This window comes from Maylandia zebra, linkage group LG18 (assembly GCF_041146795.1).
Source record: "Maylandia zebra isolate NMK-2024a linkage group LG18, Mzebra_GT3a, whole genome shotgun sequence".
NCBI lineage: Eukaryota > Metazoa > Chordata > Actinopteri > Cichliformes > Cichlidae > Maylandia > Maylandia zebra.
In genome coordinates this window covers 1,021,092-1,048,452 of record NC_135184.1, presented here as the reverse complement: position 1 = coordinate 1,048,452, position 27,361 = coordinate 1,021,092, and the positions used below count along the sequence as shown (strand labels likewise).

Below are 27,361 nucleotides of genomic sequence, written 5' to 3'. Positions count from 1 at the left end.
GTAATCTCCACATCTCAGCTTTTTCTCAAAATGATCAGTAATATATATTTTCCTTAATGTGGCCCTGGTACTCCATCGTAAATATGTCGAGTACTGATCTGAGACCAGTGTTAGTTGAAGAGACTGTAGTCATCACTGCGAGAGGAAGATGACAAACTAAAACTTAAAGAGTGTGTTCACGCTGTCCGTGTGATCTATTTGCAGAGGTGAGAAGTAATGAAGTACAAATACTTTGTTACTGTAGAAATCTGTATTTTACTCAAGTATTTATTTTTCTGACAGCGTTTTACTTTCTTTTTACTTTGCTAACATGTTGTAACAGGTCATTTCAACTTCACTTAGATCATGATTTCATCCTGTCCGAAACCATAATTATGTTGGCTATTGATTCTGCCCCCGATGAATCACTACATATCTAGCTGGAGAGGCTCATGCATCACTGTGATCCTGGGAGCTGTATGGTCTGGAAAGTAGCCTTCATGAGGCGTGTTCAAGTGTGTGGATCCTCAGCACTGCAGACTGGTTTCTAGGATGTGCAGCATCACGTCACTGATGGGAAGCACTGCTAAATTAGGCATGTGTTGGCTATAACAGATACCTCAAAGTGGATCATAAGTGTACTTGGTAGTAGAGAATCTAAGGCCAGTGTTCACAAGGGTATTGGTGCCTGTCATGGGAGCAATCTAAAGACCCGCTGGTGGTCATGGTAAGGACTGAAGGGGGGTTTTCTTAGGGATCTCCTGAGGTAGCAGGTGGGAACTGAAGGGCTGTGGCTTGAAAGCTGAGGTGTGAGAATAGTTTGGAGAGACCTTTTGGTCTGTTTAAAGCAGTTCAGGAGAGCTGTCTGCATTCAGCCAGGAAGTTGATGTAGACTGGGGTGTGTCCGGTGGTGGAGGGAGTCTTTGAGAAACTCCTGAACATAAATGTCCACTGTGAAGGCAACAAAGCACAAACCACAAGAGGGCACTCAAAGAATCCTCACATTTGAAAGGTCGCATATGGAGTCACACAGGCAAGAAGTTGTGTTCATGTGTTGTGTGGGTTAGGAAGGAGATTGCAACCATGGATACAGCTACTTAGACTGTTTTAGCTTGAATTTACATATGAAATGACATAAAGACAAATCAATGGCAAGGAGTTCTGTCAAGGTCGCAGGCGAAAGAGGACCGAAAATGCGGAGCTCAGGTTAGCAGGGAGAAGATTGCGTTTATTTACAGTCTCCAAAAAAGGTGTCACAAACAGTTAAAGGTGCTAAAAGGTGTTCCAGTTAAATCCCCAAGTGCTCCTTCGTCTGTGCAATCCCGTGTGTGCGTAGTGCTTCCTGATCCTCCTCGCCGAGCCAAACTCCTAGGTGAGGAGAAAGCAAACACTGAGTTAGCAGAGCTCTTAAACCGACTATCAACTTCCCTTAAGTAACGAATGCTACCGGCTTGGAATAATAATCCAACATCGACTGTTGCCACCCATCTTCCTTATATACCACAGCTCTAAGATGGAGGCTGATTAGAAGCAGCTGGCAGAGCGATCAAGTGGAGGTGAGGCTATAGCCGTGCGGAGGAGCTTCCGGGTGGAAGGCTGTCCGAGCCACGCCCTACCCGGAACCGCGAACTTCCATAAACAAACCCAAAGCTGGGAGAGAGGAGAAACCGGGAGAAGCTACACACAAAATTCCAGATCGCCCGGGGAAGACCGTCCGACCGTGACCAGTTCGCTGTTTTACAAGAATATAGTCTTGTGAAATCTGTTTTTACTTTACTGTATACACACACACACATGCACACTGTACACATAAACATTAGAAAGAGTCCTCAAGAAGAAGAGGCGCTGGTGAGCCTTCTTGACCAGCTTGGAGCAGTTGGTCGTCCAGGTGAGATCCTCGGAGATGTGGACTCCCAGGAACTTGAAGCTGCTCACACGCTCCACAGCCGTCCCCTTAATGTGGATGGGTGGATGTGGGTCAGCATTCCTCCTGTAGTCCACGATGAGCTCCTTGGTCTTCTCGGCGTTGAGCAGCAGGTTGTTTCTGTCGCACCACTCAGCCAGACGATCCACCTCCTCCCTGTAGGCGGCCTCATCGTTGTCACTGATGAGGCCAATCACCGTGGTGTCATCTGCAAACTTAATGATGGTGTTGGAACCATCAGCAGGTCTGCAGTCGTGGGTGAAGAGGGAGTAGAGGAAAGGGCTCATCACACAGCCTTGTGGTACACCGGTGTTCATTGACGACCTTCTTATGGCAGCTGATTCTGGTCTCCTCTCCATCCTTATTCTCCTTGATCTGAGTGCAGCCTTTGACACCATCTCTCATCCCATTCTTCTTAGCAGATTAGCTTCTATTTGTCTCTCACATACTCCATTAGCCTGGTTTAAATCATACCTGTCTGACCGCACTCAGTTCATTCAATTAAAATCCTTCACTTCTCAGCCTTCTCTTCTATCTACTGGGGTGCCCCAGGGATCTGTCCTCGGGCCCCATCTTTTCATCCTTTACCTTCTTCCACTCGGACATATTTTTCGTAAATATAACATTCAGTTCCACTGCTATGCCGATGACACCCAGCTTCACCTCTCTACCAAACCCGATTCTACTCTTCCTCCACCCTCCCTCACCCTCTGCTTAGCTGAACTCAATTCCTGGTTCTCCTCCAACTTCCTTAAACTCAACAGCAATAAATCAGAACTTCTCCTGGTCGGCACTAAACGATTGCTATCCAGAATTAACAATTTCTCTCTCACCATCAATAACTCGCTGGTCCCTATCTCTCCCTCTGTGAAAAGCTTGTGTGTCATTCTCGATAGCACATTATCCTTTAATTCACATATCAATGTCACACGTGCAGCATATTTTCAACTCCGTAATATCAATCGCCTCCGCCCTTTCCTCACTCCTCATGCCACTGCCATTCTCGTCCATAATCTTGTTATCTCTCGAATTGATTACTGTAACTCACTATTATTTGGCCTCACACAAAAATCCATTAACAAGGTGCAACGTGTCCAGAACTCTGCTGCCTGTATTATTACTAGGACTTCCTCTACCCACCACATCTCCCCAATCCTGAAGCAGCTTCACTGGCTCCCGGTTAAATTTCACATCCATTTTAAAATAATCCTTTATACATTTAAGGCTATTCATTCTCTCACTCCACCATACCTCTCCGATTTAGTACAGATGAACTTCCCATCCCGGTGCCTCAGATCTTCATCTTCTCTTTCTCTCTCTGTTCCTTCCGCTCGTCTGATTACAATGGGGGCGGGGCTTTTAGTTGCTCTGCCCCTCGACTTTGGAATTCCTTACCCCCTGACCTCAGAAATATTAGTTCATTCCCTCTTTTTAAGTCCACCCTCAAAACTCGTCTGTTTAAAATTGCTTATGTTTAAACCTCTGTATGCTCTTAACTTTTATCTGTTATTCTTATTATTGTGTATATTTCCAGTTTTTGTGTTTTTATCTGTTGTACAGTGTCCTTGGGTGCTTTGAAAGGCGCTATTTTTAAATAAAATGTATCATTATTATTATTATTGTGATTGTAGATGAGCAGCGGTTATCCAGCCGGACATGTTGGGGGCGGTTGGTCAGGAAGTCCAGTAACCATTTGCAGATGAGGGAACTGATGCCCAGGTCTGTCAGTTTCCTGATGAGTTGTGAGGGGTGGATTGTATTGAATGCTGAACTGAAGTCTATAAACAGCATTCTGGCGTAGGTGTTGTTGTTGTCCAGGTGTGAGAGGACAGAGTGCAGTGCGATGGAGACTGCATCCTCTGTGCTCCTGTTCTGGCAATATGCGAATTGGTGGGGGTCCAGGGTGGGGGGGAGACAGGATTTGAAGTGTGCTGGGACCAGCTGCTCTAAGCACTTAGTGATGATGGGGGTGAGTGCTACTGGGCGGTAATCATTGAGGCAAGATGGGTTGGAGTTTTTGGGTATCGGGACGATGGAGGTGGATTTGAAGCAGGCCGGTACCACAGCGTGGGCCAAGGACAGATTGAATATGTCTGTGAGCACTCCTGCAAGCTCCCCAGAACACGCTCTGAGAACACGCCCGGGGATGCCATCAGGGCCTGCAGCCTTGTGGACATTGATCCTGCTCAGCACCGCTCCTACATCGGTGGGGGAGAGAGTCAGAGGTTGGTGGTCTGGCGTCATGTCTGCTTTGGTTGTGGTTGTGGGGTTCCCTCGCTCAAAACGAGCATAGAAGTTGTTGAGCTCGTTGAGGAAGGAGACATCAGAGGATGCGGGGGAGGGTTTGGTGGTCCTGTAGTCTGTGATGGTCTGGAGTCCTTGCCACATGCGTCGGTGGTTGGAGTTGGAGAAGTGTTCTTCTACCTTCTTTTTGTAATGGTGTTTGGCTTTTTTGATGCCCTTCTTTAGATTAGCCCTGGCTGTACTGTAGGCGTGTGCATCTCCTGACCTAAAGGCGGTGTTGCGGGCCTTCAGGAGGAGACGAACATCCCGGTTCATCCAAGGCTTCTGGTTGGGGTACATGGTGATCCGTTTCTGGGTGGTGACACTGTCTGTGGTTTTGGAGATGTAATCCAGTACAGATGAGGCGTACTGGTCCAGGTCTGTGTGGGTGAACATATTCCAGTCTGTGTTTTTAAATCTGTCCTGGAGCACTGCGTCTGTCCCCTCTGGCCACACTTTATTTGTCCTCAGAGACATGTTGGTGGAATCTGGGGAGGACCGTCTTTAAGTTGGTGTGGTTGAAGTCGCCAGCAACAATAAAAGCAGCCTCGGGGTGTTTATTCTGGTGTTTGTTAATGGCTGCAGAAAGTTCTTTCATGGCCAACCTAGCATTAGCGTCGGGGGGTATATACACTGCAGTGAGTATGATCGAAGTGAGTTCTCTGGGGAGATAATAAGGTCTGCATTTGACCATTAAAAACTCCGCATTAGGTGAGCAGTGACTCTCAGTAGTAGTGGAGTTCATGCACCAAGCGTTGGTAATATAACCTGAAGAAGGAGCTGCTGACCGTCTTCTACCGCTGCTCCATTGAAAGTGTGCTGACATATTGCATCGGTGTGTGGTTCTCCAGCTGCACCACAGCACACAGAAAGGCACTCCAGAGGGTCATCAATATGGCCCAAAAAATCATTGGACATCCTCTTCCCTCCCTGAAGGACCTGTACAGCACTCGCTGTCTCAAGAGGGCACGCCGCATCCTACGGGACTGCACACACCCAGGACACCGGGTGTTTAAGCTGCTGCCGTCTGGCAGGAGGTTCAGGCTGCTGAGGTCCCGAACAAACAGACTCAAGGACAGCTTTTACAGCTGGACAATAGCCCTGATCAATGCTAACAGCTGACCTGACTGGCTACCTCCCTGGACTTTTTTTGGGGGGGTTAACAAAACAGTAATAATAATAATATTTATATTTATAACACGGTGCAATAATGATTAATGTGCAATAATAACAGTGTGCAATACACATACACTTCTTCTTCTTTTTTATACTAAGTTATTATAGTGTGTTGTGTTGTTTGTTACGTTGTGATGTGTTGTATCGTGTCGTGTTGTGTTACATGTAGTGCCGACGTAGGACAGTTTTCCAATTTCATTGTACTACTGTACTATGTATGACTGTGCAATGACAATAAAGAGTTATCTTATCTTTTTCATATTTTTCAAAAGCAGACATGCTGAAGGTTTGGAGATGAAAACACTGCTGCTTTGTGTTATATGGAAATCAGTCCATTAAACATCCACCACACATTCTCAGACACAGCAGATTTATGGATTTTTTTTTTTTTTTTGGAAAAACTTTGTCTATTATGAAATCATCCAAAACCTTACCTACATACTTGGATCATTTCCAGGTTACAGACTCTCAGATTACTTAGCCGTCGACCACGTTTCACTGTTTTGATTTGCTTTCGTGTTTCCTGTCTGAACGTTCCTGCAGTTGGTTTGTGGTTGATGTGGATTTGCTGCTCATGTGAATCCTCCCACAGTGTTTCATTAGCAGCTGTAACCACAGTGACTCTGATAAAACAGGAATTAGCAGAATCCATCTGATATGAAGCTGTGCTTTGAATACCACTTCCCTCCTCTTTGAAGAGTAGTCAGATATCTGTGTTCAGGTTTTTGTACAGCCTCTTCTACACTTTGTATCACTGTGTTTGTAGAGCACAGTAGTAGAGAGCTGTGTCTGCCAGGGTTAGGGCTGCTATGGTCAGAGTAGTTGATGTAGAAGATGTTTGGGATCCATATCGTTTATCAGGAATATATTGACCACTGCCTCCTTTTCCTTGTTTCAGGAGTATAAACTGAGGAGCCTGAAGGTCAGAATCATGTTTGTACCAGTGAAGCACAGCAACACTATAACTTGTCTGATATTTACATGTGAGTGTGACAGATTCTCCTTCTGTTGCAGTGACTTTATCTCGTTGAGGAGTGATTGAGTCTCCAGCTGTTAGTCCTGGAAAAAGTAGAAGAAATGAAGCCATCAGACTAACATTGTCCATGAGGCTGAGAGGAGAAGACAGTGGAAATGAGGAAAAGTAGGACAGAAGTAAAAATCTAAAATCCTCCAGACCAATGATTCATTTCTAGCAGAGTTCAGAGCAGAGAAAGAAATGTTGCGTTCTGAGAAAGAGACAAAAGTTCACCTATGAAGTGAGATGAAAACAAAAAGAGGTGCAGCAACATGTCTTTGGAGCTGCTGAAGACAGACAGACAGCACATGAACAATGTTCTTCCACTGCAGCAGATTCACCAGGTAGTGCTTTTATATCTTGAAACTTTTTGCTCTGCAGACAGAAATCATCTCATTGGTTGAACTTGACTTTTGTGGGCAGGGCCCACAAAATAGTGAAGTCAGTGGAAGAGAAAAATATACAGAACTGAAAAAGTAAAAAGTGGTTTAACAGTGTGTGGCTCCCTCTAGTGGATGTTGTGGAGTATTCTGTTGTCTTTGCTCCAAAGGTTTTTGTACAGAGTTTTGCTGTTTCCTGTCACTGTGGGCTGCAGAGCACAGTAGTACACAGCAGAGTCAGACACTGCAGCAGAGGAGATCTGAAGGTTCAGACGGTTTTTTCCAGACAGTTTTGTGGGGAATCTTGCAGCTGATTTTAGAAACTCTGACTTTCTTGAAATATTCATCCCTGATATGTAGAAGAGGAACTCTGGTGGTTTTCCTGCATATTGCTGATACCAAAAAAAGTCATTACCAGGAGAAATTTGGGGATAGGTGCAGGACAGAGTGAGAGTGTTTCCTTCTACAGTGGACTCTTCATCCTTGACTGCAGTGAGTTGATCACAGCTGACACCTAAAGGAAGAGATAAATGTTGTTAAAGACGATGTTAAACTGTGAGCGCCTGTTCCAGTGATTTCTAGCAAACAGATCCTTTAAAGACATTTCTTCTTCCTGCTTTAACCGACCTGTTAGTGTGATCACAAACAAAGGAAACATGAGCCAGTAATGCAGTGACAGCATCTTCCACACACTATCTGTTCTGTATGCTTCACATATTGAATGTATCTGACAGTGGGAGTCCTTTTCTGCTCTGTGACAGTGTTGCTCCTCCTTCAGCCTCTTCCTCCTCTCATATCTCTGCATGTTACAAACACCAAAACCAAACCTCAACACATGTTACAGCTTTCAGCACAAACTCAGAAACCTCCAGTGGTTTTAACCTTTGTTTTGCTCTCAGTGCACTTTTGGACTTTTAAAGGTGGGGCTGAAGTCAGACGATTGGCTGTAAGAAGTTCAAATTTCAGAGAGACCAGAGAACTCAGCCACTGCTCAACGGTGGACTTTTAATTTGTTTTGATATTTTTGACATTTTCTCTGCTCATTTGTGCCATGTTGGATCATAAATCTAAGACTCAGTTTTCCATTGTTGTGCTGATGAGTTGCAGCCAAATAAGCTTATCAGGGACGGAGCACTAACTTTAGAAGATCAACAATCTGTCCGTCCTTAAAAAGAAGGAATGCACTGATCAGCTCAGCAACAATAAAAAGGCCCGTAAGACTAAAAAGACAAGTAAAGTGCATAAAGTGGTTTTGGTAAGAAAAATTCTTCAGTGACCAAAGTCAGTCAGCTGATCTCAAACCAGCAGAACTGCTTTTCACTCATTAATAGAAAACTGAGAAAGAGACCCGCAGCAGCTGCAACAAAGGGCTGCAGATGATGTTAAGGAGGAAACATGATGTCCACGGGGTTTGGAGGAAGGTTCAGAGGAGGTTGGGGATTATTACTATCATGGCTCATTGCGGTCAGGATGAGAATGAACAGTCAGCAATCATTGAATAATAAACAAAGGAAAGACACACATGGACTGCTGTCTCTGAAAGGCAGCGACGGGTCCAGCAACACTGACGCACCGGCGCATGTATCAGTAGTGATGTGCGGATCGATCCTGAAATATCGATTCCTCCGATACCAGCCATTCATGTTCTAGATTCTCACATTAAAATATCGATATTTTAGTAATTTATGGTATATTTGTAGTTTATCATTAACAGGAACACAGTGGAACGAAACTATAACATTCGGATTGTCTACATTGGAAGGAACTACTTCCTCTTCTGCCTGTCATAGTCATGTGCGAAATACGGCTGAATAAATGTGTGGCAGCCTGTGGCGTGCGCGCTCACAACAATGGCTGAGCGTAGTTGGAGTCATGTGTGGACGTATTTTACTTCCACAAACGGCTGAGACATGGTTTGCAATACATGTGGCAAGACAGTGAGGTGTTGTGGTAACAGCACTAACATCATCAAACACCTCAGAGTAAATCATATCACAGAATATGAGACGCGTATGTTGAGGCGAACTGAAGAGGAGGACAGGGACAGGTGCTGCTGGGGCGAGACAGACGTCTCACAGGGAGTCCTTTAGTGCTGCAGGCAGGCAACGTGTTCAAATAGCACAACTTCAGTTTTTTATTTCTGTGTGATAATTGTGCATTATTAAGCAATAAGAACAAGTAATCTGATGCCTTTTAATCATTATGAAGCTGTAATTTGAGATACAATAAATAAAATAAGTTGTTGTACAAAGTATCGGTATCGGATCAGTATCGTTGATACCATCCTGAATTTTACTTGGTATCGGATCGTAAAGGAAATCATTGGTATCGCACATCACTAGTATCCAGCTCACAGAGCGAAGCCTGTATCGGTGCGTGCGTCGCTTTAATAAAAAGTCACGTGATCAATACAGCGCACTGCCAACGCGCCAAACGGTGTTTAAGAGGTACCGCATCCCAAAAAAACAAAATTACTCTCGCAAAGAAAAAAAACATCTCTCTACAAAAAATAAAAATGCACATCTCTCCATAACGAAATGGAGCAAGAAATTTCTGTTTCTGCAGTGTGGGATCATTTTGATCTTTTAACTGCAAATATGGTAACTGTGTGTCTTTGTTTCAGTGTAATCTATCAGGACAGGAAAAACAGCAATGTGACCTGCAGTGGGAATTATTCATTTCATTTTATGCAGGCTAAATGTCGCAGCTTTCTTTCACAAACAAAAGCACCTCTCACTGTTTAGGCATTACAGAGCCAAACGTGAAAATGAGACAAACACACCGAGAATGAACACAGGTCGGCCTACATTGAGCAGCTTTATCATTTTTTGAATTAATATGTGTTTTATTATTTTGAAATCAATCATCTAGGAAGACTGTTCTGGACCCGGCAGTCCTGAATTTTATTATCAAGGACTGCCGACCCCTAGTATTGTGGCAGTTGTGCACATCTGTGTTGGGTGTGAAACACTTTCCACAAAGTCACACTGCATGTCATGGCTCGCTGTGTGGCAGGCAGGATGAGGACCCAAAATGCAAACTCACGGACTCAGGGGATAAACTCAAAATCACAGCTTTAATGCTGGAAGGCAGATCACAGGAAATACAAAACTTAAACTGGGAACCATAAACTAACACTCGCAGAGAGACACAGGGAAATCCACGCAGCATGAGGGAGAACGCAACACAGAACTGAGGGAGACGCAGACATAAATACACAGAGGGTTAACGAGGGAAGTGGGAGCACACGGGGAACACAGGTGACACTGATAATCATAACGAGACAGGGCGGGGTGAACATGACGTATACAGGCGCGAGAGGCACAAAGTAACACAGGAAGTGCACGGGGGTTCAGACCGGAGGAGAGAGAGCACAGGGAGAACATAGACATAACGGGCAGGGGAAACAGGGAATAAACACAAAGAGGGACGAGGGCTCATGAATACACAGAGGGGCACACAGGGGGTAAGAGTCACGAAGGGAAAACACTTGGGAACAACACAACAGGGCAACTCAGGAAACATGGCCTAAATAAGGAACGAAATACAAAAATACAGGAAACTAAGAATACTGGGACCACATGGCCCAGGACCATGACACTGCAGACAGTTTGGCCCAATTCAAAAAGGACATGATGGATGACTGGGCCATCATTAATACGGTGTCTCGTGACCGATGCAACAACAAGAACTCTCCAAATTCAACATTCAGTTTGCTTTGCACACAAACTCAATGTATTAGTCAAGAAATCATGTGATCAAATCCCTGAACTTTCATCCATAAGAGACTAATCTAGACAGATCGTATCATTCTTCAGATCCAGCACTGCAGCCAAAGGAAAGCTTGCTCAAGTGCAGCAGCAGGTGGGACAGCCCGTCTTGAAACTTATCAACGACGTACCAACACATTGGAACAGCACATATCAGATGCTGTCACGGCTACATGATGAGAAAGAAGCAGGCTGGGTATCTGTTGCTTCTCTTCCAGCAGATTTAACTCCACTTACGGCTGATGAGTGTGACATCGTAACAGAAGCACTTCTTGTGTTGGTCCCTTTCCATCAGGCCACAGTGGAGTTGTCTGAGGAGAGGTTCAGGATCAAAGGTGATGATGATGAGAATGCTATATTTGGCACTTGAGCTGAACTCTTTACATCTACACACAAGCAGCCACCCATCTCCATGACCAACTGAGGCGTCGTGTCACAGACACCGCTTCTAATCTGGAGTCCTTCAGTGTGTTGACCTTTCAGACCCCAGATTTATAACACTTGGATTTCGTAGTTCCTCCAAGTGTAGTGAGACAGTCAATCGCCTGAAAGTGGAGTGTGCTGCAGGAATTGCCTGCACAACATCTGAGCCACAGCCTGGACCATCATCAGAGCAGTCACCTGTTCCAGGCAAGTTCAGTATTATTTTGATGCCAATGTGTACTAATAATGCATTTTTTTTATTATTTCAGAAAACCTGTGGCAGCGGCTCGATGAAGAAGTTGGCAGACAAACAACAGCGGACTCCATCACTGAGGTCCAGCGCTACTCGGAGGAGAGAAACACTCCACGATCAGAGGATCCTTTAACGTACTGGGGAACAGAAGAACATCTTATCAGAAGCTTTCCCACCTGGCTTTACAGTTTGTGTACCTGCAGCTTCATCTGTGCCTGTGAGCGTGTTTTCCAAAGCTGGGGAAACGGTGTAAAAAAAAAAACACAATAGACTGAATGCAAAAACTTATTTTTCTGAATAAAAAGGAAACTCAACAGTGATTTTTCACAAAGTGATTTTTCATGTATTTCCAGTAGCACACTTAAAACATGTCAGAGGACATAATAAACAGAGCAAATTGATATGAATGATATCACTTTGCAGGATTTCCTGTCAACATGGCCACAGCGCTCATTCTGGGGTGCACATGCTCTGCGCTGAATCTGCATAATGACGGGGGACGGAGTGCAGCGGGACTTTGCAGGGTCCATACTTTAAGTCCTGGTGATTTGGTGGAATGATGCTTCTCATCTTATCTGCTGTGTCACTTTAGTGACTGAGCCTGAGCCGTGATGTTTATCCGGCTGACTTCAGGTTGTAAATATGAAAAGAGCTGATGACAAACAGCGTTTCGCATTCGTGACATTGTGATTGGGAGCTAAAGGTTTGAACCTGAGAAATAACGTTTAAAATGTATAATTGGTGGGACTCTTGTTTTTAATGTGAGTGATATTCAGAACATGACGTGATCGAAATAACTTGTTTTTCAGACGGAGACGTAGAAGGAGGAAAGAAAAGTAACTGTGCTCCTCTGGCGGAGCGGCACCGTGCGGCACCAGGCGGAAGTAAACCAGGAAAAGCGGAAGTGCCGTTAGCTTTATTGACTGAGCAGGAAGTGTGTTGTTGTTGTGTGAGCTGAGTGTGTGAGCTGCGGCAGCAACGATGCCTTCAGTTCAGTATCTGAGAGAGTTCATCAACGAGCGACTAACTGCTGCTGCTGAACAAATATTCTTGGAGTTTGAAAAAACGATCGTCCAGTACGAGGAAGAGATCGACCGTCAGCGCAGACTGCTGGATATCACCTGGAAACCCCAAATCAAGCTGCACAGGACAGGTGAGTGTCCCTCTGAGGGAGGATCCTGATCACAGCTCTGCGGGACGTTTCTGATTGTGAGGACTTTTTGGAGATGTGAGCTAACAAAGAGCAAACAGAGGACAGGACTGCGCTGCGCTGCATTCAAACAGCAGCTGGTGGATTTGAGCTTTTCTCTGACCTGGATCACTCAATCAGTTCCTTTATGTTTGCTGTCAAAGTTGGAAAACATCAAAAGTCGAGCTTCAGAGCACATTATTTATTCCAGATGGAGTTTATACATATAAATATAACGTTTATATAAATGTATGTTTCCTGTTGCACTTGTGAAAGTTGCAAACAAATGTTGGAAACATGAAGTCTCTGTGCAATAATAAAATATCTAATGTGACTGATCTGCAGGCTGTTGCTCGTCCTCAGCGCTGTGATCTGCTGCTGTGCTGAGGACTGTTTGAAACCAGTTCCACTTTATCTTCATCTAAACACACCTGTTCTGTCTGTGTGTGAATCAGCAGCTGTTTGTGGTGCTGGAGGGGTTTGTGTAGCTGTACCAGGCCCTATCCTGGAGCTGGGCCTGGAGTGAGTGTCTGGGGGCCACAGCCCATAAAAAGCTGCGCGAGGGGCTTTAGGGGTTCAGTTCTTTGTGCCTCGAGCAGTTTCATCTCTGACCAGTCTGGCCACAGAGGTGAGGAAAGCCACTTCTCTGGTGGACGAGCGATACCAGCAGGATGTAGTCGGGCTTGCCAAAACGCACAGCTCGTGTTATAAAACGAAGCTGCTGGAGACGGCTGCACTCTGGCCTGGATTTGCCTTCTGTGGCCCTCGTATCCCCTCTGTGGGTGTTTCCACACAGGACTACTTTCCTGTGCCTCTGGGTCGGGGAACAGGTCCCGACTGTTGCTTGGATTTGTGCACTGCATACAGAGCACCCAGCATGTTTCAGTCCTTTACTGTACCCTTTAAAACCCAACAGTTAATGCCTGACTGTGGTCACGCTGAATCCTGATTGGTTGACAAGCTGGCTGAAACGGAGATGGAAAAAGTATGAAAAAACAGAAGATCGGAGGTGATGAGCCCAGGTAGCAGAAAGAAGCTGCCTCTAACCGTGTTTATCTGTCTCACACACTCAACCAAACAACAAGTGCAAAATTAAACAAAAAGTAAGTTAAAAATTAAAACGTCTCTTCCAGCGAACATTAAAAAATCTCTGATGTAAAGTCTTTTGTGTGATTTGGCGCATTTCAAATAAATAACTAAATGATTGAATAATTGAAAGAGCATCTGTATTAAAACTGAAACAACAGACGGTCAAATATAACCTCCAAACAAAATGTATAAATTCTAAATGGGTGAATCAGTCTGTTCATGATCGCTCCGCCCATCAAAAAGTCACCTGTGCGAGTATATCACCTATGATTGGTCATTGGACTGACAACTGTCCTGGAAATATTTTCACATATCCCCGAACCTGAATACACGGCCGGGTAGGATGGATGAGAGTCGCCCCTCAGGGGGATTACACGTCTCAGTTCTTTGTTTTGGACTGGGAGAAGGCAGCAAGCCCTCGGGTGTCCTGTGGGGAGTGTTTTGGGAGTCTGGGATGGACAGTTTGGTCCTTGTGTGAATGCAGGTAGAGCTTGGTTCACACTGTAGTCAGAAAGCAGACCCGCTGACTCTGCTCAGAACTTTTATGGACACAACTTCAGCTGCAGCCAGAAGGCTGCATTAGACGGTGACTTTTAGCTTGCAGTGGGGTTGTTCACAGCTGAGTGTGAAGCAGCAGGAAAAAGATCTGAGCTCAGTCGACAAGGGGAGGAGCGACCCCTCCAGGTCAGGGAGTTCAAGTTCCTGCCAAGCTGAGGTCTGTCAGTGTTTATCTTAACGCCTTGTGCACGAGTTAGGGAACGGAGCAGGAGAGTGACAGATCTGCAGCGATGCAGATGTTGTACTGTCTGCCTGTGGTGCTGAGTGTGAAAGCAGAACAGCAAAGAACAGCCGGTCAGTCGCTCCTGTGTCTGATAACGAGCTGGTCCGCCCGGTGGCAGGTCAAACAGTCACACACAAGCACGTTGTTTGCACGGAAGCACCTCATTCTAAAGGGAACCTCGGGGGGACGGGGAGCACCAAGAAAGCATTCTTAACAACAAACGTAATCGGACACCAAATCGTCCGACCCGGCTGAACATTTTACAGACGCTAAGGAAGCCAAAGTGGCTCAGAGTCGATTTCCTGTTGTCTGGTGTTGCAAACATGCAGCAACATGATGGAAACACGCGACATTTGTTGTTCAAGATGCTTTTGTTTGTTGAAGGAAAATATGTCAGCAGCTCATTTTCAGCTAGATTTTTGCGCCTCCGTCAGATCCTCTAACTTAGTGCAGTTTGGGGGAAATTGTTGAATAAATATTTGTTTGCCTTGAAAAGTTTGTTTGTATATGAACTCATCAAAGTAGAATGCAGTCGGTGCTTCTGCAGTGGTAATCGGTGCCGCCTGAGGCGTCTGTCATGTTCACACTGCTGGCTCAGCTGAATTTCTCTGACAACTTTTTGTTTGTGTGTCTCCATTTGTGCCTTCAGACCTCCAACAGCAACATGTCTGTGAGGAGGAGGAGGTTCAGCAGAGGAGCCGAACACAGTCTCTACAGATTAAAGAGGAACAGGAGGAGCTGTGCATCAGTCAGGACGGGGAGCAGCGTGCACTGAAGGAGGAGACGGATACCTTTATGGTGACTGTAACCTATGACGACAGCGATCTCAGTGAACCTGACCTGGACAGCGACCAGCTCGGCTCTCGCAGCTCTCTTCTCTACGAAAGCCGAGATCAGGAAGGAAGCGAGAGTTTCGATTCTACTTCAACTGCCACTAGAAACATAAGTCAGAGTAGCAACGCAGAAATCTTTCCCACATCAGAGAGTCAGTGTAACACCGACATAGTCCCCAAATCTCTAAAATGCAATGTTTGTGGAAAGGTCTTTAAGCCTTTTAGTGACCCGTTAGCATTTAAGAGACACATGGCAGTCCACTCGGGCGAAAAGCCGTACTCCTGCAAAACGTGTGGGAAAAGTTTCACTAAAAATAGTACTTTACTGGGCCACATGAGAGTTCACACAGGGGAGAAGCTGTATTCTTGTGAAACGTGTGGGAACAGTTTTACTCGAAAAGGTAGTCTGCTGGTGCACATGAGAATCCACTCGGGCGAGAAGCCGTACGTTTGTAACGCCTGCGGCGAACGCTTTTGTTACTTGTCGGCGCTTAAAAAGCACAAGGCGGTGCACACGGGCGAGAAGCCGTATTCCTGCGAAACGTGTGGGAAAGGTTTTACGGAGCGCGGCAGTTTGTTGGTCCACATGAGAATCCACTCGGGCGAGAGACCGTATACTTGTAAAACCTGCGGGAAAAGTTTCACTAAAAAATGTACTCTGTTGGTGCACATGAGAATTCACACCGGCGAGAAGCCGTACTCGTGTAAAATCTGCGGGATGAGTTTCAGTAAAAATGGTGGTTTGTTGGTGCACATGAAAACTCACACAGCTGAGACGCTGAAGTCGGACATTTCTGTGGGCAAAGACTCTCTGTGAGGTCGGCTTCCTGTCACCTTCTCGCCGTTGTTTTCTCTGTTCGTACCGGTGACCACGCTAATGTATCTATTTAAAGATACGTGGGCAACCAGCTAGGAGGCACACTTTCCAGCTTTAACACAGACTCTAGACGCTGACCTGTGTTTGTTTCAGAAATGAGAAGATATGAAATCGAGAGAGGCAGCAGGAGTTTGTTTCTTTTTGTCAGCATGAAGAGAAAGATGTGTACTCGTTACCAGCACTGAATCAGATGTAGCTGTGATGAGGGCTGTGCGGTATGACCAGAATCTCCTGATAGAAGACGTTTCTCATCCTGATAACCATAAATATCACAAAATAGAGCTTTTTCTGTAAACTCTGTGAATCTCGGGCAACTCGACCTGTGGGAAGCGTTTCCAGCTGGACGTCGAGTGTTTTAACCGTGTTAGATAGAAGTTGTTTCTTTGCGTATTTATTAGACGGCGTGCTGCGGGGAGGAGCCTGTTCTGATCTCTGAGTCTAAGGCTACGTCCACACGTACCCGGGTATTTTTGAAAATGCAGATTTTTCTATGCGTTTGCACCTTTCGTCCACACGTAAACGGCGTTTTTGGTCACTGAAAACGGAGATTTTTAAAAACTCCGGCCAGGGTGGATATTTTCTAAAACTCAGTTGTTGCATTTACGTGTGGACGAGAAAAACGGAGAAAACGCAGCGTCAAAGGTGTGCGTCTTTTTTGACGTCACACTGTGCGCCACGTTATTGTTTCGGTGGAATGAATTTCAACAATACTGTTACTGTTAATTCTACTCTCTGCAGTGTTTAAATGCTCACATATACACAGTTACTGTCCCTCCACACATACGACTCGGTTCTGCTTCTATGCCCCATCTTTGTTTACTTTTTCCCACCGAGGCTTCTAGACTTCTGATTGGCCAACATTTCTACACGGTTAGGAATCTAGCGCCACCTGCTGCTTTGGCATGTTCATAGCAGCGTTTTCCTTCATTTCTGCCTTTACGTGTGGACGGGATTATTTTTTAAGGCAGCACAGTGGCACGGTGGTTAGCACTGTTGCCGCACAGCAAGAAGGTCCTGAGTTCAATTCCAACATCAGGCCGGGGTCTTTCTGTGTGGAGTTTGCATGTTCTCCCCGTGTTTGCGTGGGTTCCCTCCGGGTACTCCGGCTTCCTCCCACCGTCCAAAGACATGCAGCTTGTGGGGATAGGTTAATTGGATAATCCAAATTGTCACTAGGTGTGAATGTGCGAATGAATGTGAGTGTGACTGGTTGTCTGTCCCTGTGTGTTGGCCCTGCGACAGACTTGGCGACCTGTCCAGGGTGTACCCCGCCTCTCGCCCTATGACAGCTGGGATAGGCTCCAGCGCCCCCCGCGACCCTGAAAAAGGATAAGCGGAAGCGAATGGATAGATGGATGAAAACAGAAACTCTCCGTTTTCAAAAATACCCGTGTACGTGTGGACGTAGCCTAAGGTTCATTGTGAACACCGACGGCTCGTTTTTGCTTCTCGTCCGTAAACTCTGTCCACACTCTGTCACCTGATTCTTGTGTGGCTGGTTGAAGAGGTTTGCTGTGTTTGAGTCTGAGCTCTGCACCATAATTTGCGTAGTCAGATGTTTCATAACCAAACCATGTCCGTGTTACAGAGGCGGCCCAAGGTTTAGGACTAAGGTCCTGGATTTGATTGGACTGGTCCGTCAGTTTGAGCTACCTGGTTCTGCCTCGTCTTCTCTGGTCATGCTGGGATTCTCTGTGTATCCACGTGGTGGCCAAACCATGAAAACGTATCACCATAAACAGTGGATTTTACTGCAGTATTATGAATATACAAACAAACGATAGCGTATAAAATAACATTTCAACGTCCGATATATTTCGTCATATTGCACAGCCCTAACTATGATGCAGGCTGTGCCATCTTGTTTTTGCACATGGTTAAATGGAGTAACAGCAGGTGAATGATGTCAGGACAGCGTAAGATTGAAGTTGGCGTGTGTTCCCCACTTTAATCTACAAAACCCAGACTCACAGCTGAAGATCTGTTTTTGATACTTTACATTTCGGGGCAAGTCGTGCTGCCTGCGCAGCCACGAAGGGCTCGTTATTGCCCAGCTGCTCTCTCTGAAACAAGCACGCTGCATGGGTTAGATCACAGATTACAGCAGACCCCAGCCAAATGTAACATGACTGTTAGCATCACTTGTTTCATATACTGATAGTTCAGATTGTATTTATTAGAGAAACAGCCGCGGTGCTGTCAGCGCGCCTGCACAGACACTACGTACTGTAAATATTTCAAACCACAGACGAAGTCTCCACGTTTCGTTTTGTCTGCTCAGCAGTAGCTGTGTCTCACACACGTGTGCTACACTCTTCATGTTTGCGTTTGTTGTGAGTCGCTGTGCGTCAGTGGACACGACTGTATTTATTCATTAGTTTGCTATAAAGGCTGTCCCTGACCCTGCCTGCTTTCTGCACAGATGTAATTTATATAATATCCGTACGATAAAGCTGTAAGTGTTTCCTGCTTGTGTGTTTCTGTGGTGTCCTCACTGCTACATTAATGTCTAATCGTGCAAATCTAAAAACCGGACAGGTGGAGAAGCAGCGCGTCAGCTGGTTTCCTTGCTGACCGCAGGCACACAGACGTGAGGTCTTCCATCAGTCCGTGTCACGTTCTCATGTTTGACTGAAGTCTGTGTTATTGTCTCGGTTATTTGTGGATTGAGCGCCAAAGCTGAGGAGCCCTCTCGAGCTCCCTGGCTTCTGTTTGAAGGACGTCTTGTGTTCACACTACATCTTCAGAGGTGACACTAACGAGATGAAGACCGTGTTCAACACGCTGTTGTAAAAAGCTCTTCAGAAATAAACATTGTTTTGGCCTAAAGTGTTGATAACTCAAGTAACCATCAGGATGTGGAGCTGAAGACACAACAGACCTCACAGTGCAGCAGGTTTGTGTGCTGCCTGTTAAGGCTCCTACAGGCTTCGCAGGCTTTGTCCTGCTGCATTAAATGTTTGTAGACTTGTGATCTGCATCCTCAGAGGTAAACTCAAAGTACAGGCATGAAAAATGTTTTTGTGCGATGATTTGAAGCAGCTCTGCTCTTCTGGCTGCTGCTGTCTCAGGTGGACTCGTCACAGCTGTGCCAGACGAGTGAAGAGAAACTAGACTCTACCTGACAGACCAGAGAGGTTTAACAGTGTGTGGCTCCCTCTAGTGGATGTTGTGGAGTATTCTGTTGTCTTTGCTCCAAAGGTTTTTGTACAGAGTTTTGCTGTTTCCTGTCACTGTGGGCCTCACAGCACAGTAGTACACAGCAGAGTCAGACAGCTGAAGCTTCTGGATCTTCAGAGGAACTGACTTTTCTGTTTTCTTGGCCTCAGCATCAAATCTGTCTTTTGGAAACTCCTGATCATTATCTTCTGTTCCTGAAGTGCCACGCAGTAAAACATACTTTGGAAAGTTGTTTATTTCTTGTTTGTACCAGAACAAATATGGAAATGGATCAGATGTTTCATATCTACATCCAAGTGTAACTGTGTCTCCTTCAGCAGCAATGACATCTCCTTGTTCCTGGATCACTTTGTCTTCTCCTTTACACTCTGAGGAAGAACAGAACATGCAGAGGAAGAGATGGATCAATAAACATGATTAAAAAGTCACCATTAATCAGACTCACACATTTATTTAAGCAGAGGAAACATGTTGATGTTTGTATCTCACCAAAGAAAAGAGCAGCAAGAATAATCCACAGCCAATGTTCCATCTGTACAACAAGGTTTAAATCAACAGGAGAAACTAGCTGATGTTCAACATTCAGTCTGAGAATTGTTCTCTTCACAGCAGCACTTATTATTGACACAATGGTTGAACACAGTGCAGAAGGAGAGCCCCGCCTACTGGATGATGTCGCCCTCTGTCTCCTCTTTGAGTCTGACTTCTCTCACTTCCTCTTCCTCCTGGTTCACAGACTGTTAGCAGCATTTGAATCACTCTGAGGAGGGAGGATGGAGCACTTTGCACTGTGTGCAAACACAACGTGAAAGCACAAATGTTCTCCATCACTGATGCTTCTCATGCTTAAAGTGAGACTCAGGGTCAGATATTTTTTTTAGATCATTTGAGGTTTAAGCGTGACATCGTCAGAAGGCTCCAGAACATGTGACTTGTCATGTTTTACAGTTGTTTTTGTCAAAGCAAAGAAAATGTAGTTTTGCACGTTTTTACAGCACGAATTCAAAGCAACATAAACATTGAGAAATATCATTTTTAAGACCAGGAGCACCAAAAACATCACAACAGATTCAAAGTAGTTGATCTTTCATGTGAGCTCAAACTTAAAGAGTATTCTGAAGTTTAGGTTGAAAATGAATTCATGATGGTCAAGTTAGTGTTTGATGTGTAGAATAAATATTCCTTCCTACTGGAAATTGTTTTGTAATATCTGGAGACATTTAAAAGATGTGGAAGCAAACGTCACTGAACGAACGTGCAGGAATGCCTCCACAGATCAGAGGAGAGCAGGTGGTCTCCAGGGTCATGGACACTTTGAACCACTCTGGGGAAACAGGATGGATATAAAGCTTTGTGTGGACTGTGACTCAGACGGTGTCAGAGCAGCTTAACCCTTGTATGGTGTTCGGGTCTGTGAGACCCGTTTTCAGTTTTTTTCAAAAGAAAAATTAAAGAATTAATTGTTTTTTCAACCTGAAACTCATTGGCTTTGGCTTATTTTCTGTGAAGAACATAAATCCAAACTAATTTTCAATGACCTCATACTGTACCTCCCCCCACGCATTTACATTACATACAAGGTGTTCGGGTCCACTGGACCCAGGTCTAATAAAAGTGTTGAAAGTGCAGGTCCTGTGTTCCCACACTCTGTCTTCCTCCTCTCTGGTGCTGCTGATAGTGTTTTCTTCCCCTCCTGCTCCGCACAAAGTTGCAACATTGTTGAAAATTCAACTATCAACACCGTCTGCTCTGACATTCCCGCACATTTTACCCTCTTTCTTGAGGGATCCAAATTTTATTTTCTCATACCCTGTCCCACCTGCAAATTAGGGGCATAATACTATAAATAAGACTTTGCCAGTGTGGTTCTTTATCACAACTGATCAAGATGGCAAAAGATTATCTGCTGCGAGGGCCATCTGATTGATTTTGGAAGAGAGAGGGGCTTCGGATGATGATGTTGACAAAGAGGTTTCAGAATATTTCACATTTCTGAAAATTCAGAGTCTGACAGTGACTTTGAAGAAGAGGATGAGGTTGAGCATCATTTAGTAACAAAATGAAGACGAGTACCCCATCTGCAGCCAGCTCCAGGACCAGAACAAGCCCACCAGACAGCAAGTGAAGAAATATGGATGTCAATAACTGGTGACATTGAATGGTCTTCTTGCCCAAGAAATGAGCCACCCTGCAGAGCTGTTACTGTGATAAGCCAGGGCCAACACGGCTGACAGTTACTCATGTGCAGGACATCAAGTCTTCATTTGAGCTTTTCATCCCAGATTCCATCCAGAAAATTATTCTGGATTGCAGTAATCTAGAAGGAAGGTGTGTTTTTGGAGAGAGGTGGAAGGAGATGGACCAAATTTATCTAAGAACCCCAAAGGCCTATTTTGGGGTTCTTATCCTTGCAGGAGTTTTCAGGTCCAAAGGGGAATCGACAGAATCCTGTGGGATGCAGAAACTGGCAAGAACCTTTCCGTGCATCAGTGTCTCTGGAAAACTTCCACAAAATTTCCAGGATTATTCGTTTTGATAACCGAGATGACAGACCAGCTCGACGGCAGAGAGACAAGCTAGCTGCCATCAGGACAGTGTGGGATAAGTGTGTGCACCACCTCCCCCTGTTTTACAACCCTGGGCCTAATGTCACCATTGATGAGCAGCTGATCCCATTTAGTTGTGAAACATATTGCTTCACGTGTAAATGTGTTGTGTCTTTCCGCTCACTCCACTTGATTACAACTGATTTATTTTTTTATAACATTTTATTTAAAAAAAAAACCAAAACAAAAAAAACCCGAGAAGCACATTAATTCATAAATGTGATCTAACAAAGGTAAAGGGAAAAAATTAACCATGTTTACTGTTCATATGGTTTGTAATTGGGATGAAGTAAACATCTGTTGAGTAATTTAACATAAAATTGTTTGATAGTGTTAATTTGGAAAGCCAAAACTCTAGCGGGTCCACCAGACCCATGAACACTGGCTGAGTAACAAAAATATGAACACCACACAAGGGTTAAACATCAGTGAACAGCAGCTTTACCAGGAATACGTCCTGATGCCACAGTGTTGGAAAAGAAGGAGAGCTTTTACTTTAAACTGTACATAAAGGCATGCAGATCAGTCAAACTGGGGTTGTGTTCATTGTTCCTGAGGTTCATGTTAACATACAGGGAAGGATCAAGGGTGGATGATCATTATACACCAGAGAAACTCACAAGACTGTTACCTGTTCAATATACTGCAGATACAAGTCAGCAGACGTCCTGACAGAGAGCCAACAAACACAACAATCATTCTGTAAATAAGGAATGAAGCAGTAGATCAGCCTGCAAAGCAAGCTCCACAAAGCTGCCCCTCTAATCAGCTTCAGACACACAGAAACACAAAGGATGATGAAGCAGAAACGATGCAAAAGCAGTGGGTGGAGGAAAAGGAAGGATGACGGTGTTACAGGACAGAGGAAAGCAGGAGAGATGAGTCATCAGCACTTTGGACGCTCTGGTTTAAACAGCAGGAAACTGTGACAGCTGTGAGGAAACAGCTTCTTTTTCTCAGTGACGCTGGTCCACACTCCACGCCAGCAGATGGCGCTAATGCACCATTTCCATGTTTTCCAGCCACCGGGACAGCTTCCCTGTGACACGAGGCGGAAGTGAAGAGGAAACGCTGCCAGTATTGTTCGCTTTCCTCCGGGAGCTTCAGCAGGAAGTCGGAGCTGTGGTGGTCTCTCCGCCGGATCTGTGAGCTGTCGGAGCCGCGATGTCGTCAGTTCGGTACCTGAGAGAGTTCATCAACGAGCGACTAACTGCTGCCGCCGAGGAAATCTTCCTGGAGTTTGAAAAAACCATCGTCCAGTACGAGGAAGTGATCGACCGGCAGCAGAGGCTGCTGAGCATCACCTGGAAACCCGAAACACAGCTGCACAAGACAGGTGAGCCTCAGCCTGACGCAGGGGAGGAGCTTTTGTTCCCACCTGAGCCAATCAATGAATCAGAGCCAGAACACTTTATTAACCCAGCCTGATTTCTTATAGATGCTCAGCTATGATGTAAACACTGAAATGAGGTCCTCTGTTCAAGGTGCAGCATATGAAATGTTAAACAACACTGTTTACGATAAAAACGAGATATTAGAAGTGAAAAGGTGTCACAGCGAGCAGGCGTGAAGCCCACTCAGGTATTTCCTGTGGAATGAGGCTCCTGCTGTGCAGCACGTCGTGGAGAGGAGGTGCAGACAGCCGGGCTCCACACCCACACCAGCCTCGCAGATCGGTGTGCTGAGTCTGTTAGTGTGTGCTGCACCGACCACCACACACTCACCTGAGCACTGAACTGCAGGCCACACGCTGTCACACAGATGGCCAACTGTTCATGTGAGCGGCGAGGCATCCACCCGCACCGCTGTCAGCTCACCACCCAGTAAAGCCAGCCCGGTGGTGCTGAAGGGACTGCAAGAGTTCAACATGATTCTCACGCAGCTCGTCAGCTGTCTGTGTTTTCAGCACAGATGTGAGGCGTGACCTTTGACCCTTTGCATGTTCAGACTCATCCTGAAGATGCACTAAAATACTCCACAGAGTGGGAGGGCAACATGTTCACTCTGTGGAGCCTCATTAGTGGTAAAAACAATATATTTGCTCTGAACTGTTTTTGTGGAATTCTCAGATTTCTTGTCTCTTTCTGTCCCTCCAGACGTCCCACAGCAGCCTGTCTGTAAGGAGGAGGAGGAGGTTCTCCCTGAGCAGCAGGAGAGGAGCTCCAGTCTGGACCAGGAGGAACCAGAACCTCCGCAGATTAAAGAGGAACCCGAGGAACTGTGCAGCAGTCAGGAGGGAGAGCCGCTGGTGCTGAAGGAGGAGATCGATACTTTTATGGTGACTGAAACTTATGAGGAAAGCGAGCACAGCGACTCAGAGCCGGACAGCGATCAGCTCCTCTCTCACAGCTCTGCCGAGAGAACCGAGATCCGAGACCAGGAAGGAGTCCGCATCGCAGATCCAGGAGCGTCTAGAAGTCACAGCAGCAACGCAGGAGACTCTCCGGTGTCAGAGAGTCCGTGTAACGCCACCGCAGGGGAAAAGTCTTTAACGTGCGGCTTTTGTGGGAAAGCCTTCAAGAACAAGTACAAGATGATTGATCACCACAGAGTCCACACGGGTGAGAAGCCGTATTCTTGTGAAACGTGTGGGAGGAGTTTCACTCAGAGGGGAACGCTGACCGTCCACATGAGGACTCACACAGGCGAGAAGCCGTATTCCTGCAAAATATGTGGGAAAGGTTGCACGGTGAGGAGTAATCTGATGGTCCACATGAGAACGCACACAGGTGAGATGCCTTACCTGTGTAATACCTGCGGGGACAGGTTTTCAGACTTGTCGACATACAAAAGACACACGACCGTCCACACGGGAGAGACGCCGTATTCCTGCGAAACGTGTGGAAAGGCTTTTAACCGAGGCAGCAATCTGCTGCGCCACATGAGAACTCACACAGACGAGAGGCCTTATTCTTGTCAAACGTGCGGGAAAATGTTCACACGCAGTAATCATTTGTTGCGCCACATGAAAATTCACACGGGGGAGGAGTCCCAGTAGTGGGACTGTTAGTGGTGCTGGTCACAGGTACTTTAAAGCTGTCCTTATACACAAAAAGGAAAGAGACAAATGTAATCCTGTCACACCAGGATGCTCCAAGTATTATTCCTACAGTGTGTAAGAATGAAAACGTCCAGTTCGAACATATTCAGGAGTGACTGCAGCCTCCGAGTGACAGGTGGGAACCTGAAAGTGGGAATTCAGGATGCACAAACCCAACTAGTCAATAGTTTTTTATGGGATATCCATCATTTGGATCATTGTGTGTGCTGCAGGCTGCTCTCATATTATTCTCTATGACATCCTCACAAAGACCAAAGTCTGTGTTTGTATGTGTGAAACAGGAATAACACTTCCCAAGTCTGCGAGTCCGTCAGGGTCCGCTCGAGTCCCAGTGACTTAACCAATCACAGCAGATGGCCCCGCCCCTCCCTGAGCCTGGTTCTGCTGGAGGTTTCTTCCTGTTAAAAGGGAGTTTTTCCTTCCCACTGTTGCCAAAGTGCTGCTCACAGGGGGTCATATGATTGTTGGGTTTTTCTCTGTGTGTGTTATTGTAGGCTCTACAGTATAAAGCGCTCTGAGGCGACTGTTGTGATTTGGTGTTGTATAAATAAAACTGAATGAAATCATCAGGCGCTTTTCACGAGTTACTGTGGGGACATCCACGTCCCTGCTGGGTTTTTGAGATTAATCCCAGGCAGTTTCCAACCCACAGAAAGCTCTCCAGGATGGGGAGCAGCAAAAACGCATCATCAATGTCTCAATAAGTAACAAAGTCGTCAGATTAAATATAAAAGATAACATTTATGTAGCCAGAACAAACCTTTGTTCTAAACCACAGAGCTCAGCTCACACAATGTTTCCCACAGTGAGAGGTCACATGATCAGGCATCGAAGCCTTCAGGGGCGGTTTGGTGTGATTTTAAGTGTAAATGAATTATAACCTGATTTTCCTCAGTACAGCTGAATATGTGGAGAAACAAACTGTAGGAGCTTTTTGTTTTTTAATAGATAGAAAAAGTTTTAAATATATGTTTGTTTGGGCTGTTTGATTGTTAGAGGGACGGATATTTAATCTCTTTGAGCTCATTTTTGTTCGTTTACACAAGTTTATTGTTAGATTTTCAGAATCCACCCAACAACAGAAGAAGCAGTGTTAGAGGTGGTGGCAAAAGCTGAAGGCAAAACATTCATATTAAAACAACTCATGATCATTGTGACAGTAATAAAGTGTAAAGTCTGGAGGTGGTGACTGTGTGCTTCAGACTCCCAGCCAGGACCCGGCTCCTCCCACGGCGGGACCTGGCTGGTGGTGTTTGCAGGGGTGGCTGGAGGCCTCTCTGAGGGGCCCACGCGAGGCCCAGCCTGCTCCGTGGGAACCTGTCAGAGCCGAGGAAAGCAGAGTTTGGTTCATCTTTCCTCCAGCTTTAATTCACAAGCTCACAGGTGTGGATGAAAGCAGTGACTGTGACTTACTGCATTTATAGCTGTTGAATACAGTCATTGATTTTATTGACTGTTGTTTATCTCATGCATGCATCAAATAAAGTATTTAATCTGTAAAACCGTCCTCTGTTTGACTTCTTTAAACTGCCAGTAGCTCGTCCTCAGTCATGGACAAATGCAGATCTGTGTCAGCTCCTTATTGGAAGCTTCTAAGCAGTTTTCTCTGAACACACATGAACATTGACTTGGCAGTAAAAGTTGACACAGCCTGAAACCTGTGCAGGACCAAAGCTGTGTGCCAGTGAGATCAGAGCTGCTGTCAGCCACAGTGGTGTATTTGGGGCTCGGCCTGTAGGGGGTGCTGGTGGTGACTCTTGTACCGTTGTGTGTAGTCACACCAGTATAATGTGACGGCCAACCTGGGCTTCTGTACTGGGTTGCCATGGCAGCTCTCACCAAGATGAAATGAACAAATAAACTGCACACACACGTTTTACTGCCCAGGCTGCAGCAGTGCCCTTTGACCTTTAGCTGCTCACGGTCCGTCCTTCACCTTTAAAGGCTCCCACAGACTCTGTGTCAGGATCCACACATGCAGCAAGCTCATCATCGTCTCAGAATACCATCACCACGGAGGAATCCACACAGGTGAGACGCTGTGTCGTCCTGTAACACGAGGGAAACGTTTCAGACAAAATACAGATTCAAGAACTGCCTGGAAACATGTTTCAGTCTAAAAGCAGCTTCAGACTAATAAAGACCAGAATGAGAAGTTTGATTCAGAGTCATGTGTTGTATAAATGCTAATGTTTGTTAGTGTGCTTTTATGTGCTTTTATGTTTGGTTTGTGGTTGATGTGGATTTGCTGCTCATGTGAATCCTCCCACAGTGTTTCATTAGCAGCTGTAACCACAGTGACTCTGATAAAACAGGAATTAGCAGAATCCATCTGATATGAAGCTGTGCTTTGAATACCACTTCCCTCCTCTTTGAAGAGTAGTCAGATATCTGTGTTCAGGTTTTTGTACAGCCTCTTCTACACTTTGTATCACTGTGTTTGTAGAGCACAGTAGTAGAGAGCTGTGTCTGCCAGGGTTAGGGCTGCTATGGTCAGATTAGTTGTTGTAGGTGATGTTTCTGAGTCATAACGTTTAATAAG

The 27,361-nt window shown here is 45.5% G+C and overlaps 1 protein-coding gene across 1 annotated transcript; it reads left to right on the top strand.

Annotated features, from left to right (window-relative positions):
* The first annotated feature begins 11,686 nt into the window (after window positions 1-11,686).
* LOC101472129 (uncharacterized) lies at window positions 11,687-26,324 on the top strand. The gene is made up of 5 exons (XM_076876969.1): window positions 11,687-11,906; window positions 12,013-12,356; window positions 14,912-15,909; window positions 22,908-23,094; window positions 23,855-26,324. Exons 2-5 carry the CDS (start codon window positions 12,185-12,187, stop codon window positions 24,754-24,756), a joined length of 2,259 nt encoding a protein of 752 aa, XP_076733084.1. The 5' UTR covers window positions 11,687-11,906; window positions 12,013-12,184; the 3' UTR covers window positions 24,757-26,324.
* The last annotated feature ends 1,037 nt before the right edge of the window (window positions 26,325-27,361 follow it).

Bases quoted from the DNA above. Each gene is read 5' to 3' on its own strand.
- LOC101472129 (XM_076876969.1), top strand. From the start codon at position 12,185: ATGCCTTCAGTTCAGTATCTGAGAGAGTTCATCAACGAGCGACTAACT. The intron at 12,357-14,911 runs GTGAGTGTCCCT...TTGTGCCTTCAG, and splicing joins AATCAAGCTGCACAGGACAG to ACCTCCAACAGCAACATGTC. The intron at 23,095-23,854 runs GTGAGCCTCAGC...CTGTCCCTCCAG, and splicing joins AACACAGCTGCACAAGACAG to ACGTCCCACAGCAGCCTGTC.